This window comes from Giraffa tippelskirchi, chromosome 4 (genome assembly GCF_054371585.1).
Source record: "Giraffa tippelskirchi isolate mGirTip1 chromosome 4, T2T-mGirTip1v1.2.pri, whole genome shotgun sequence".
Taxonomy (NCBI): Eukaryota; Metazoa; Chordata; class Mammalia; order Artiodactyla; family Giraffidae; genus Giraffa; species Giraffa tippelskirchi.
In genome coordinates, this window is record NC_137278.1 from 103,658,047 (window position 1) to 103,674,293 (window position 16,247).

Below are 16,247 nucleotides of genomic sequence, written 5' to 3' on the forward strand. Positions count from 1 at the left end.
CAGTATATACCTTTTGATGAAAGAACAAAATATCACTTATAAAGTAGTTATCCCCTATATACCCCAAATAATAACCTGAATCTTATCAAATTGCCAAATGCAACTACTAAGTTAGAGATAATATAGAAGACAAGGGAACACGTTAAGCTATACCAGCAAAATCTAGTTCATGGAAAATATGATAAGACAAACCAAACATGCAACTGTATAAAATTTCTGGGGGAGGAGTCGAGAAATGAACCTAGATGGAGAACCTAAAGATGAAAACTGACATAAAAGATATATCAACCCATCACGGTGTTTGGACTTCGTTTGTATTCAGATTCAAAGAGGAACATTTGTGAGGCAACTGGAAATCTGAATCTTGAATAGATACTTAATAAGCAATTTAAAATTCTTATTAATTTAGTGTGATGGTTGCATCTTTTTAAAAAGGGAATTCTTTATCTTTTAGAGATATACATTACAGTATTTACAGATGAAATGGTATATCCAGGATTTGCTTCTAAATAATATGTGGTAGGGAAAGTATATGAGAATATCAGTGGGGAAAGACTGGCCATGGTTTCATGGCTCTTGGGCTTGTCTGATGGGATTGATTACCCTTTTCTATTTTGTGAATGTTTGAGGTTCTCCATAATAAAAACTTAAAAGCAAAGCCAACCAAAGTACATAGGCATTTCTTTGTTTATATTCTACTCTCAACGTTTAATCAATTTTAAATATTTCAAAGGGAAGAAATTGATCAGAACAAACTTTTAAAATCTGGCATATATATACATTTAGTATTTGCAAAAGCAGCCCACTTTTCTAAGGAAAAGAGGAAGCACAAAAAACAAAACTTCTTTATTTTATTTTATCTATATTCTCTCTTATTTAATTTACCAATATAGTACTTGTACTCATTAGGACTACTGACATTGAAAGTCATTCTGGACAGTAAGACTGTATGCATCTACTTAAGTTTAATTAAGAATATCATTATTTTAATAGGAAATAGAAATTTACCAACATGTAGATACCAGCTGCCTATTTACCAGGCGAAAAAAAAAACAGAACTTTCTTTGGCTTATACTGTATAAGTCATTTTATAATACAGTACCAAAATAATTTTTTCATTTAAGTATTTTGGGCTATTTCTACTGACTTACTTTTAAACAATCTTTAATGGCACCATTTATATTATAAATGACAACATCAATTTTCCAACATCCAAATCCATATCTCATTTTTCCATTTTTCAATGTTAGATGCTGCTTATCAATCTGTTATTTTTTATGTCAGTAGACTTTCAAGAGAAACGTAAGAGTTAGCTAAAACACAAACTTTATTGATTAAAAGATGAGGTGATAATACATCAAAATAGAGCTTTAAATTTCTGATTCAAAAGTAGTGGCTTAGTTTAATCTTTCCATGATTAAATAATTTTATTATTTCTCTCTCAAGTTTAGAATGACCATTGTTTCTTCTTTGGACCTTTGAAATGATCCTTTTCTGATGTCTTTACACTCTACCATCCACCTATTTCAAACCCAGGTGTAAAGGTTAGAATTATGGGATTGGGCTCCAGGTGGAATCAAATCAGATTTTTCACAGAGTCCTTAAACTAAGGACGACTGCGTGATATACAACTAAGAACTGTCCTTTAGTTAAGGGATGATTTTTCCCTCTGTGATTGTTTTGTAACAATATCAAAACATTTATGAAATGTTTATCCCCGCAGAACCTGAGGTGCACTTTTTGGGGTCATTGTCTCATTTTCAATTACTGAAATAACCAAAGAAAGAACAAACATGTCCAAACAAGTAAATGGAAAATATATTCTCCTCCTCCTCCTACTTCTCTACTGCAGTCTGTTCTCATTTATGATATTTGTATCAAGATCCCCTTTCTTGCATAAAATTGATAATTACAAGAAAAACACTTACCCAGAACACAAAGTTGAAGAGAAACATAGAACATTTTATACAGACGTTTACACCTGCCATGTTGGAAAAGGATCAGGAATACTGATACTGTGAGTTTAATTGTTTCTTCTAGGATTGTTCTGTGATGCCTCTGGAGTAATTTGCCTGCAGAGATTTCTGCACTCACAGCTTCAGAGCAAAAATAGAAAGCAAAGAAGTGGAGGGGGGGAGAGTGATAATCTGGTTATTAAAGTGGATAAAAAAATTAACCCACACATTTAAATATCACAAGGACTATCTCTAGGCAGGTGTGTTCTTTGCTTGCCATGGCTCCTAGGGTATTGGGTCAGAATATTTACGATCCTTTCTCCAAAACTGCCTCCCCTAAAGTAACTATTAGGTTAAGGGAGAGGGGTTGGAGCAGGGAGAAAAGGGCACAGCAGTGATACAATGTTGTTGGATTCAGATAACACAACCTGACTTCCCCTGCCTCTACTTCCACTACAGGGAAATAAGATTGTTTTGCCCTGAGATAAAGGGACATTGTGTGTCACCTCATTTTTGCACTGCCTTTTCTCAAGAGTACAAAATTTGCTCTCGATGCAACAAAATGCATTTAGAAATCTGCAAACTCTTCAGGCTTAGCTATAGCAATCCTTTATCCTTAACCCCAGAAGAGTGAGAACAACCGTTACCTAGACCTCCCTGTCAAAGCTTCAAAATTTAATTCAAAACAATTCCATGAAGCTGCCTTAAATGCATTGCAGCTAAGGGAAGTGGGGAGGGTGAAGCTGCCCTGTCCATCCTAAGACTATTCAGCTTTTTTATTTTTATTTCTTTATGATGTAAAAGGGGAAAGGTTCTCAAGAGTTACTCCCTGACTGTCACTACTGTGGTCATTTTCTAACGTGTAGCCATTCTGATAGCTCAGTTGGTTTTAAACGTGGGCACTGAACTTCTCTTCCTCTGAAACACTGTAGCTAACAACACTTCTCTCCACTAACTCAGTTTCTGTATACCCTGGTCCTCTTAAACAGAAAATTGAGAATAAGAAGGTAGTCATAGTTCAATGATCATAGATTGTACAATTTGTTTCCAGTACTAATAAAAGGCAGCTGTCACAGGTAAAGGCAAAATTGCCTGCCCTAATCAGGGAGGTGTAGTTTGGGTCATGCTAATTTCCACATCCTGCTTCTAAAGGGGAGTTCTTTTCCCCCCAGTCAAAGAACTCTATACTTCAAAAGATTGTTGGGGAAAATTATTCTTTTAAATCTTTGTGAAGTTCTGTATACTAAGCAGGCATGGACTTCTTAAAAATTTGATGAGTTAAAAGAATATTTTTCTAATTTTCAATGACATACAAAGATGCCTTTGAAAAATCCCATTCCCTAAATATTAAATTTTTAATGTAATTGTGGCAATATTATTTGGAGTTAAGGCCAAATTTAGGGTTACTTAAGAAATAATGAGGGCTTCCCAGATGTGCCAGTAGTAAAGAATCTGCCTACTAATGCAGGAGATGCAAGAGATGTGGGTTCCATCCCTCGGTCGGGAAGATCCCCTGGAGGAGGAAATAGCAACTCATTTCAGTATTTTTGCGTGAGAAATCCCATGGACAGAGGAGCCTGGCAGGCTACGGTACATGAGGTTGCATAGAGTAGGACACGACTGAGCGACTGAGCACAAACACAGAGAAATACCGGCTTAACATTTGAATAATCACAAAATTATTGGTGTCCCTGAGCTGTTTTCTCCTAGAAAATAAAAATAATTTCACAAACTTCTACTGAGATACTAATGTCTACAGAACTATCCATGGCTGAAAGAAGAGAGTTGTTGACTGAATGAAAAACAAATGGATTTATAGCCCTAGAAATGATTATCTATCATTTAGAGGTAAAATCAAAAGAAATATATAGATTAAAATGCTATTTTGTTGACAAGAATGTATTGAGAGTACCTATCAAATTTCAGTTTGAAATAGATTTTTCTGTAGATGCTGAATCTCCCTTAATATGTATATGCATATATAGTTTTTGGTTAAATTGTTATTGAGCTCTGAAACAAACAAAATTTATAAGTGTGTGTTTACAGGAAAATTACTCTGTGTAATAGAATCCTCAGTCCAATACAAAATCTATATGAAAAATCTCATTGTTTCTGTCTTAGTAAATTTTATAATCACCAACATTTTCCCAGGCCAAATGCTACACAGTCATTTTATATTCCTTTTTTGCCTCACATCCAATCATTTCCCATAGTCTGTTGAGCTCCTAAATTGCCTTCAAACCTATTTCTTACTTCTCATCCTTTGCCACTGTCATTCAACTTTTTATCATCTCTTACTTGAGAAATTTCAGTAAAATCATAATTTGTTTTCCTACCAGCCTCATCCCCTTCCTATCTGTCTTAGTATGCCAGAATTTTCTCTCTTGTCTTTCCACAACTCCCCTTGTAAAATACTTATTGCCATGTACTTCCCCTGATTAAAAACCATTCTAAGGATGGCTTCCTGTTACCTACAGGATAAATTTCAGACTTCACAGGATGAGACTTAAAACATCTCCCAGAACTTTCTCCTGCTCTCTAGGTAACCTCCACTGTTAGACTCCATAACCTCAGAATTATTTCACAGGCCTAGAATATACCCGGGGATTTTATGCCTCCGTGCATGTTGTTCCTTCGGCCTGGAATATTCTTTCCTACCTCCTCTACTTGGTGAGGGCTTCCCTGATGGCTCAGATAGTAAAGAATCTACCTGCAATGCAGGAGATCCAGGTTGGATCCCTGGATCAGGAAGATCCCCTGGAGGAGGGCATGGCAACCCACTCCAGTATTCTTGCCTGGAGAATCCCCATTGGACAGAGGAGACTAGTGGGCTACAGTCCATGGGGTCACAAAAGAGTCAGACATGACTGAAGCAACAGGATGCAGCACACCCTACTTGGTGAGTTATTGCAACCCCCTCTTGGTGCTCAGCTGAAATGGCATTTCACCTGTGGAAACCTTTTCTTTATCCATTGCCCCTACTCTGGGAAGACCTCTTTGCTTCTCAGTCGTTATGCCACTAAAATTTGAACAAATCTTTAGTCTAAAATCACTATCCTTTATAACGTTGATTTTTATGCATGAAAGGCCAAGATCCTGACTTATTTATCTCTATGCCCACAGCAACTAGCATGGAAGATAAAGGGATGTGCGATTACAGCCAAGACTTCTAGAAAGTTCAAATGGGATTCCTTCATAAATTTCAAAGAGAACTACCAAGATGTTTCCTGTCCCCACAATAAAAGTCAATTACCAAGTAAATTATTTCATTTATTTCAGGACTTGTCAGCATCTTAACTTGCTAATGTTCAAGTAGGTGATAGTGTGTGCAGTGGGGGTGGGGGTGAGTGTGTGTGTGGGTGTGTGGGTGTGCTCAGTTGTGCCCCACTCTTTTCAACCCCCTTCTCTGTCCGTGGGACTTTCCAGGCAAGAATACTGGAGCGGGTTGCCATTTTCTTCTCCAGGTGATCTTCCCAACCCGGGGACTGAACCCGTGTCTCCTTCATCTCCTGCACTGGCAGGTGGATTCTTTACCACTAAGCCACCTGGGAAGCCCCACAAAGTATATACATAGCAATTCCCAAATGAATGTGACCTCAGAACATATTTTTGAAAGACATATACGTGGATCTACATAGAAACAATCATCTAGATAAATCCTCACATGAGTAAAGGGAATCTCAGAGAGACTGAGTAGCCCAGCTCACAAAACTGGCAGAGCTCTTTCTAGAAATCAGGTCTCATGGTGATCAGATCAGCATTCTGTCCACTTGCATAAACCATCTCTTGGGTGACATAGAGTGATTATGAGTAAGTTACCACCTCAGATCTGGAGAAATGGTCATATAACATAGTTAACAGTGATAAGCAACAGGTGGGGGAGGGGGTGCAGAGTGTCACTAGTAACTCTTAGACCCAGTGATAGGCCAGGTCTGAAAGGAGAAACAATGAAGACTGGGCTATCACAAGAAATGAGAACTGTATAGCAGAAGGAAAAGTCTCAGTAAATTTAGATAAAGTTTTCCTAATGCTCTAATCATGTCAATTATTGTCTTATACAGTGACTGCCTAGAGTAAAGCAGGATGAGGATTGAAATCTGAATAATCATGAAGACTCTCCACAAAGCAATTTTCATAGCAGTATGGTAACCCTGGCACAGAAAAAAGAGAGATTCCCTGTGTTCAAAGCAGAGGAAAGGGCATGAATAGAACCCTATACAGCATTTCCTCTAGGTCCTCAAGCAAATTAGGCCTACATTTCAGATGTAAACCAGAAAACAGGCATTGATAAGAAGTCCATAATTTTATCACTATGTTTCCTCTACAACATATGTCTAATAATTCATTCAACCACTGTTTTGAATGTCTTCTATGTCCTATGCATGATACTAGGATCTGGAAGCACTGTAGTTTACTAAAAAAGATAAAAATCCCTGCCTTCATGAAAGATTATATATATATGTGTGTATATATATATATATATTTGTGTATATATTGAGTAACTAGATATTTTGGTAACAATAGTTTAAAAAGGAAGTTTTTTCCTCATTACGATGTAAACAAAAACAGATGCTCTTTGTTATTATTTTTAAAAATAAATTAGCATATTCAGATAACTTACTATTTAGTCATTCTTTCAGCAAATATCTATTGAATACACGCTATATTCTGAGCCCTGGGGTATGGCACTGAACAACACAGAAATGCTCCAATCTCTTGAATTTTACTCCACCAGAGAGGAAGATAACTTCCTCTTTCTATTTTTGCTTCAAAAATCTAGTTAACCAATACATCTGTCAGTGGAAAGTGTGGAAGTGTTAGTTGCTCAGCCATGTCTGATTCTTTGGGACTCCATGGACTGTAGCCCACCAGGCTCCTCTGTCCATGGGATTTTCCAGGCAAAAATACTGGAGTGGGTTGCCATTTCCTACTCGAGAGAATCTTTGAGACTCTGTGATAGAACCTAGATTTCCTGCATTGCTGGCAGATTCTTTACCATCTGAGCCACCAGGGAAGCCCCTGTCAGTGGAGTGGGCTGACAGAAAAATGAAACCGCGTGTTTTAGAGAAAAGATTACATTTTTTTTTTCATCTTATATAGCCTCCCATTATCACCATCACTCTATACTACAGAGCTATATTTGGCATTGTGAATATTCAGTTCATTTTTCAAAGGCTGATAACAGTAGCAAGAAAAATGTTGCTGAATTTTCTCTTCCTTATGACTGTGCTTAGGTGTGAACGTGCAAGTGCATGAGGTGATGAGGTCATGCATTCTAAAAGGAGTGAAGAGAAAGTTTTGGTACTCTTTAGCACCTAATTTGAAAAACCTTTTTTCTTATTTTTGGAAAATTGAGGTTGTTCATTTATGGGTTTAATGATCCCTTTTATAGGAGCAGAAGCTTGGCTCTTGTCCTCCGATCCATTCCAGCATTCTAGAAACCAACATTCTTCTTATGCTTTCATTTGAACACAATGCTCTATGCTTCCTATCCTATGTGCTTATGGAGCCTGGCTTATAAAAACATTCTGCATATTCTCACCAGGAACAAGAAGCATCTGTTATGAGAAAGATCCCTCTTCTCCTTTGTAGGACATTCTGAAACCACCATATCTACTTGCAGTATTAGTTCTAACTAAAAAAACAAAAAATCTGAGTGAAACTGTCATTGTGAAGTAGCAATACGGTTTATGAAGAGTGAGTACTAATATTCTTCCTCTTTTATGGGTATTTTTATTCTAAAATATTCAGGATTTTCACCTGGACATTAAATTAATAACCAATAAATGTCACATGAAGAAAAATACGAAAGTATGTATTAGAATGCAGACTTTGGATCACCAAAATCTATCGTGTTTTTAAGTAAAGATTGAAGCAAAATGGTACGGTAATTAAAAATCTGTTTTCTGACCATGATGAATGAAAGATGCCTATGATTTCTTATTCACAGAGGATGAGATGATTGGATAGCATCATCAACTCAATGGATGTGAGTTTGGGCAAACTCTGGGAGATAGTGAAGGACAGGGAAGCCTGGTGTGCTGCAGTCCGTGGGGTCGCAAAGAGGCAGACATGACTTAGCAACTGAACAACAACAACAACAATGAATTTTTATTAGTCCTCATTGCAGTGTTTATATTCCTTTTATATTTGTAAAAATCACAGCACATTGAGAAAAAGGCCAGCTACTGGGTGGGGTTGGGGTCTGGTCCTTGGCCTGGCAGCTCCCTAAATTCAGGTTTGCCGGTCTCTCCTTAAGTGATCTGTTTCCTAGAACAGATTCCCTTTGAATTACTCACAGGAGCCATAATGTCAATTTCTTAGTTTATCATTAGAAATATCCCCCATCAAGCCATCTAGCATGAGATACAAGATGATCATAAACTCCTCTCCCATAAAGAAACAGACTTACAAATACAGAGAACGAACTGGTAGTTACCAGTGGGGAGAGGGAAGGGGAAGGGGCAGTATAGGGGTAGGGGGTTAAGTAAAAATGACCATACATAAAATAAATAAGCTACACGGATATATATACAGCATAAAAAATAAAGCCAATAGTTTATAATAACTATAAATGAAATATGACTTTCAAAAATTGTGAATTGCTATATTCTACACCTGAAACATATAATATTGTACATCAACTATTGTTTGCTGTTTAGTTGGTAAGTTGTGTCTGCCTCTTCTGTGATGCCATGGACTGTAGCCTGCCAGGCTCCTCTGTCCATGGGATTTCCCAGGCAAGAATACTGGGGTGGGTTGCCATTTCCTTCAGAAAGCAACAGAGAAGCTAGAGCACACACAGGGATTTTCATGGTGGAAGGAGGGGATAGTAAATTCAGTAAAGGAGGCAGTAGACATATTGCCAAGATTTGATAGGCTGATGGTGAGTCTAGAACCATCCCATGAATCCAAAAACTAAATCCACCAAAAGACACTCTTCTTCCACAATATGACAGTAATGCACCATCATATTCTTTCTCTTCTAAGTGGCTTGCACTGTACTCTCTTCAGTTCATGCCCTGTCTTGTGATCACAGTCTATCCTTAGATAAGAAGACATCAAAGCTGACTAGGTATCCATTTACCAAACTGGCTTCTCAGGCCATGCTAGTGGTAAAGAACCCACCTGCCAATGCAGGAGACATGAGACTTGGTTTTGATCCCTGGATGGAAAAGATCCCCTGGAGGAGAAATGGCAACCCACTACAGTATTCTTCCCTGGAGAATCACATGGACAGAGGACCCTGGCAGGCTACAATCCATAGGGTAGCAAAAAGTTGGATATGACTGAAGCAACTTAGCACTCACTCACTCAATTACCATTCAGTCCTGCTTCCCACATTAATCATTAAACCTCCAGAAAATATTCCAAAGGAAAGGACCCAAACCTTCTCTGCATGCTCTACTTGAAGCTTCAGCGAGCCAGAGAATTACTATAAGTGTTCTGCTCTCTTTCCTCTTCACTCTTCATGCTTTCTTGGATACACAAGTGTGAAGAGGTATTGTTAAGCCAGAAACCCTGGCCTAGCCAAGGCCCGTCTGAAAGGAATGTGCAAATCTGGGAACATATTCCAGTATTTCTAGCTACCAGTACAGGACCTGATGTATATGCAGTATCAGCCAGAAATATCAAGTTTCTCAAGAACCACTGAGTCTCAGCCAATCCCTTAAAGAGCTTTCAGGAAATAGTTCATAAAGCAATTCTCTGTGCAGTAAAAGATTATGTTACCCCCAGGCTTTGAACCTTCTAATGGATTCCCATCACAACTAGAATGAAATCCAAAGCCACACAAGACGGGCCCTTGGCTGCCTCGATGACCTCATTTCTTCCTCCCTTTCTCCCTCACTCACGCTGCTCCAGCCACAGTGGACTTCGTGCTGGTCCTTGGACTTGCCAAATGCACTCCCAACTGGGCGCCTTCCCATTTCCTCTCCCCTCCGGGGAATCCTCTTCATCTGCAGAGTGAAATGGCTCATCCCCTCTACTCACTGGATTACATATTTCTTTGTCTGATTGAAATTTTCCTTTCTGGAATGGAAACTTCAGAATATCAGGAACATTTTCTGTATGTATTGTTTATTACTGTCCCTGGGGCTCAGAATACAGTTCAATTCAGTTCAATCTCTCAGTCGTATCAGACTCTTTGTGACCCCATGGACTGCAGCATGCCAGGCCTCCCTGTCCATCACCAACTCCCGGAGCTTGCTCAAACTCATGTCCATTGAGTCAGTGATGCCATCCAATCATCTCATCCTCTGTTGTCCCCTTCTCCTCCCACCTTCAATCTTTCCCAACATGAGGGTCTTTTCTAATGAGTCAGCTCTTCACATAGGGCTTCCCTTGTGGCTTAGCTGGTAAAGAATCCACCTGCAGTGCGGGAGACCTGGGTTCGATCCCTGGTCTGGAAAGATCCTCTGGAGAAGGGAAAGGCTACCCATTCCGGTATTCCAGCTTGGAGAATTCCCTGAGCTATATAGTCCATGGAGTTGCAAAGAGTCGGATACGACTGAGCAACTTTCACTTTCAGAATATAGTAGGTGTTCAGTAAATGTTTATTGAGTGAATGACTAAACAGCAAGTTACCTGAATACTTTAACTTATTTTTTAATAATAACAAAGAGCATCTGTTGTATTCACCATTACCTTCCTATTGCCTAGCACAGTGACTAGCACATTTTAATACCCATTTGTGCCAGGATACAACACTGCAAAAGAAAAATGAGGCTGCTCTTATGAACCTTATATTCCACCAACTTGAGGCTGCAAACAAATACACAAATGCACCCAGGGATCAAACCAGTGTCTCCTGCATAGGCAGGAGGATTATTTATGGCTGAGCCACCAAAGAAGTCCCCTTTAAAGAAGTAGTTAAGGTAAAATGGGGTCACTAAAGTGGACTTTAATCAATATGATTAATGTCCTTGTAAGAAGAGGAAATTAGGACACATACATGGAAGAAAGACCACATGAAGATGCAAAGAGAAGACCACGTACAAGCCAAAGAGAGAAGCCTCAGAAGAAATCAACATACCGATATCTTGATCTGAGGCTTCTATTCTCTAGAATTGTAAGAAGATTAACTTCTCTTAAGTCACTCGGTCTATAGTACTTTGGTATGACAGCCCTAGCAAATTAACATGGCAAGTTTTAAGCAGTTAAAGTGACACAATACAGTGATCCAGAAGAAGAAGATGGTGGTTTGTTTAGGTTGAACGTGCAGAGGAAGAGAAGCAATTGGATTCAAAATATGCTTTAGAGCTAAAATTGATGTTGAAGGTGAGAGAAAGAGAGGATCATGGGTGCCACTCAAATTCTACTGTGACGAACATGGTGGTAGCGATGTCACCAAGATGGAGAAAACCCCTGACCCCACCAGTTTCCCCTATTAATATCATCTTGCTTTAGTGTGGTACATTTCTTACAATTGATATGTTAACTATTAACATATTATTAATAACCAAAGCCCATAGTTCACATTAAGGTTCAATCTTTTTGTTGTACATTCTATGGATATTGGTGAAAGTATGACATATACCCAACACACTGTTCAAGTATCATGCACAATAGTTTCATGGCTCTAAAATCTCCTGTACTCCACTGACCCATCCTCCTTTCCTCCCCAACTCCAACTCCTGGCAACCACTTATTTTTTTACTCTGTATGTAGTCTTGCCATTTTCAAAATGCTGCAGAGTTGAAGCTATACCATTTGAACTTGTGGCATAATAAGAAATATATGTTTAACTTTTGTCCCAGTTTCTGGCAGACAGCTTCCAAAACCTCTAGAACCTTCAGAAGAATAACAATGTCATTTGTATGCTAATAAAATGACTGGTGACTCGGAGGCCCTAAATAAGTTCAGGATGGTAGCTGGTGGCCTGAGAGACTAAGGCTTGATTGCAACTTTCAGCCCCACCCCTGACCTATGGGAGGGAAGAGAGGCTGGACATTGAACAGATCATCAGTAGCTAAGGATTTAACCCATCATGTTTATCTTATGAGACCTGCGTAAAAACTCCTAACTAATGATGTTGAGAGAGCCCGTAAGTTGGTGAACACATTGAGGTGCTGAGTGGGTGGCATGACTAGAGCAGGCCTGGAAGCTCTGTGCACAGCAATCCCCTAGTACCTTCTACTGTGTATCTCTCTCATTTGGTTGCTCCTGAGTTGTATCCTTTATAACAAACCAGCAATTTTAAGGAAAGTGCTTTCCTAAGTTCTGTGAGTCACGTAAGCAAATTATAGAACCTGAAGAAGGCATGTGATGACCTCTGAAGCCAGTCCCTCAGAGGTGACCAACATTTGAAGGGGGGGTGTGCACACTGTGAGACTGAGTCCTTAACCCCTGGAGTCTGTGCTAACTTTGGGTAGTTAATGTCAGAACTGAACAGAGTTGTAGGACATCTCTGGTGTCTGGAAAGTTGGAGAATCGGTTGGTGTGGGGAGGAAAAAAAACATTATTTGTTAACAGAATTGTTGTGAATAAAAGCAGTTCAGAGTACCCTTTTCAGAATGACCTCTTTCACTTAAGAATGTGCATGCATATTTCCTCCATGACTTTTCATGGCTCAATAATTAATTTCCTTTTAATGGTAATTAATATTCCATTGTGCAGATATACCAGCTTGTTTATCCATTCACCTGTCAAAGGATATTTTGATTGTGTCCAAATTTTGGCAACATGATAGAGCTGCTATCAACATTCATATACAAGTGTTCATGTGGACAGGCGTTTTCAACTCAATTAGTTAAATACCAAGGAGCATGATTGCTGGATCATATGGTAAGAGTATGTTTAGTTTTGAAAGAAACTGCCAACTATCCTCCATAGTAGATCTACCATTTTACATTTTCACCAGCAGTGAATGAGAATTGTTGATTCTCCACATCCTTGCCAGCATTTGGTGTTGTTGGTATTCTGGATTTTGGCCATTCTAATAAGTGTGTTGTGGTATCTCACTGTGTTTTAATGTCCAATTCTTTAATAACATATGAGTCCTTTTTCATACCTTTATTTACCATCTGTAGATCTGTTGTGATGTGTTTTTCAGATCTTCTGCCCAGTTTTTCATTGGGTTGTTTGCTTTCCTATTGCTAAGGTTTTAGAGACAGTCATTTGTCAGATAATGTGTTTTGCAACTACTTTCTCCCATTCTGTGGCTTGTGTTTTCATTCCTTTAATCCCATTTGCTTTTTTTAATGAAACAAGCATCATTCCATAGGAACTGAGACTCAAAAATATTATTCTTAATTCTTTCTTCCAATTTACTGACACATTTTGTTGATTCCATCTCTGAAAACTTCTAGCCTCAAGTCCACTGCCAAAACCATATCATACATTATTAAATTACTACATTAACTGTCTCCTGGGATCTTAACATTTCAGTCTGTCAAGAACTGTGAAGGTTCTGAAGTTTTACCCTACTTTCAAACTAACAAACTAGCCTATTGCAATTGAATGGTTGCTGTCAGAAGACACGAATCTCCTGAATCAGAGACAAATGTCTTTATAACTCATGGCACAGCGACATCTATGAATCTCATTTTCATTGGTTCATTTGGATCCCCAAGTCCCAAAGGAGAAATACCCAGCAGTCTAGGTGGATGTTGAGGATAGTTTATATCACACTGAGAGACTCAGGCTAGGAAACTTCAATTTCTTAAAATCTTCCTCTTTAAAATCCCCCCACCAAAAGGGAAATGCAGTATCTATTTTCCAAGGACACTCTTGAAACCTATCCAAAATAAAAGTTTTCAATGTCTGCTCAGAAGATATGCAGCAGTGTGAGAGACCCATGGAGAATTTTCCCACAGTGTAATCTTCATCTCTCTACTTTATGATAGACAGCCAGAACAAGTAATCAATTAAAAACTCCTTACATTTAACAAAAATACCTTTGATAGTTCTGTTTCCTAAACAAAATATAAATTCCTCATATTCAAGGCCCTGCAACACCTTGAAGAGCATTCGAAACCCTTCAACACCAGTCTCCCAATCTCCCCTTTTAACCTTAATTCCTAAGACTTCCCAATGTGTACCATCCATGCCAACCAATAAGGACTTTTTCTGACTTTACCAGCTCTATATATCCTTTTATTCCTTCCATTCTTCCTGCCTCAAATATTCTCCCCATATCAATACTCACTGATAGAGTCAGATCTGTTCAACTCTTAACTCAAATGATACCTCTCACATGACATATTTTTAAAATAAATCTCTTCCTGTGAGGATGTGGAGTAAAGGGAACCCACTTGCACTGTTGGTGGGAATGTAAACTGATACAGTCACTATAGAGATCAGTATGGATATTCCTTTAAAAACTAGGAATAAAACTACCATATGACCCAGCAATCCCACTACTGGGTATATACTTTGAGAAAACCATAATTCAAAAAGGCACATGTACCCCAGTGTTCTCTACAGCACCATATACAATAGTCAGGACATGGAAGCAACCTAAATGTCCATTGACAGATGAATGGACAAAGAAGTTGTGGTACATATTAATATATATAATGGAATATTACTCAGCCATAAAAAGGAATGAATTTGAATCAGTTGAACTGAGGTGGATGAACTTAGAGCCTACTATACAGAATGAAGTCAGAAAGCAGAAAACAAATATCATATATTAACACATATATATGGAATCTGGCTTCCCTTGTGGCTCAGACCATAAAGAATCTGCCTGTAATGCAGGAGATGCGGGTTTAATCCCTGGGTCAGGAAGATCCCCTGGAGAAAGGAATGGCAACCCACTCCAGTATTCTTGCCTGGAAAATTCCATGGACAGAGGAGCCTGGTAGGCTAAAGAGTTGGATGTGACTGAGTGGCTATCACTTTGTGGAATCTAGAAAAGTGGTACTGAACAATCTATTTGCAGGGCAAGAATAGAGACACAAATGCAGAGAACAGACCTGTGGACCCAGCAGGAGAGGGAGAGGGTGGGATAAACTGAAATAGAAGCATTGACATATATATACTACCATGTGTAAACTAGACAGCTAGTGGGAAATTGCCTTAAAAATAGGGAGTTCAGTCCATTTCTCTGTGACAGCCTAGAGGGGTGGGATCGGGTAGGTGGGGGAGGCTTAAAAGGGAGCCGATAACTATATACTTATGGCTGATTCACATTGTTATACAGCAGAAACCAACACAATGTTGTAAAGCAATTCTCTTCCTTCTCATCTCTTAGGGCATTTTCCCCCATAACTCAATTTAAGTATTCTCTACTAGAGTTAGTAGTCTATTTGCATTTTCTTTCTACTAGTGTACAAGCAGCCAGGGTTTATATTCTTCAACTTCATGTCTCTCATACTATGATCCATATCTAGTGAATATTAAATGTTAATCAATAAATAGACATTGTGATTTTTTGCTTTTCCCTAAGTAATGGGCTTCCCTTGTGGCTCAGATGGTAAAGAAAATGGCTGCAATGCCAAAGTCCCAGGTTCAGTTCCTGGGTCAGGAAGATCCCCTGGAGAAGGGAATGGCAACCCTCTCCATTATTTTTGCCCAGAGAATTCCATGGACAGAGAATTCCATGGCAGGCTACAGTCCATGGGGTCTCAAAAGAGTCAGACACAACTTAGCAACTCAACAACAACAATGAAGGAAAAGGACAAGTTGTCAAGAATATCAATGATAGTAAGAATCTACTTTGAAGGTACTTCTTGGGAGGTAGTGTTTTAGTTGATGTGAAGAAATAAGGAGTCAGTCATACAAAGAGTTGATGGGGGGATTATTCAGGAAAAGGAAACGTGTGTTACTTCTTTCACAAGTTGGCTACATATAAAGTGCTCAGCACAAGACTGCTTTTTGTAAATTCTCAGCAAGTGATCATACTTGTAATTGCTATGACTGTTGACCTTATTCTCTTGGTAGCCAGTCTATAAAGATCTGCAGAACACTGACTAATCTTCGAAACCCTAACAGACACTCAAAAAATAAGCACTGGCAGTTACATCTTTAAACAAGAAGGAAATACATAGAAAATTTTACAAAACAGAAAACCTCATGGGAAATTCAGCTTCCTGTCTCTCTTTTTTCCTTCATTAATCATTCTCTAGATTTCTGTATTATGAAAAACCTCACTAATTAATATAATGATAATTAAGGAATTTACATTTGTTCTGTGAAGCAAATGAATAATGTAATCAAAATATAAGGAGGCAGAATGTTTAATTAAGGAAACCTTTTGTTTCTGAGCATTTGCAACCACGTACATTTGCATACAATCAATGTGTTGATTACAAATGATGGACTTTTTCATTAAAGCAAGATACATTA

The 16,247-nt window shown here is 38.6% G+C and overlaps 1 protein-coding gene across 6 annotated transcripts in view; it reads right to left on the bottom strand.

The window, feature by feature from the left end:
- Positions 1-16,247, bottom strand: part of TSPAN8 (tetraspanin 8) — an 89,444-nt gene that overhangs the window by 56,906 nt on the left and 16,291 nt on the right. For all 6 annotated transcript variants that reach the window (XM_081483976.1, XM_081483981.1, XM_081483978.1 and 3 more), the window contains exon 2: positions 1,929-2,096. In XM_081483976.1, the coding sequence (XP_081340102.1) occupies positions 1,929-1,988 (60 nt within the window). In that variant the 5' untranslated portion in view covers positions 1,989-2,096. The remainder of the gene's footprint in view (positions 1-1,928; positions 2,097-16,247) is intronic.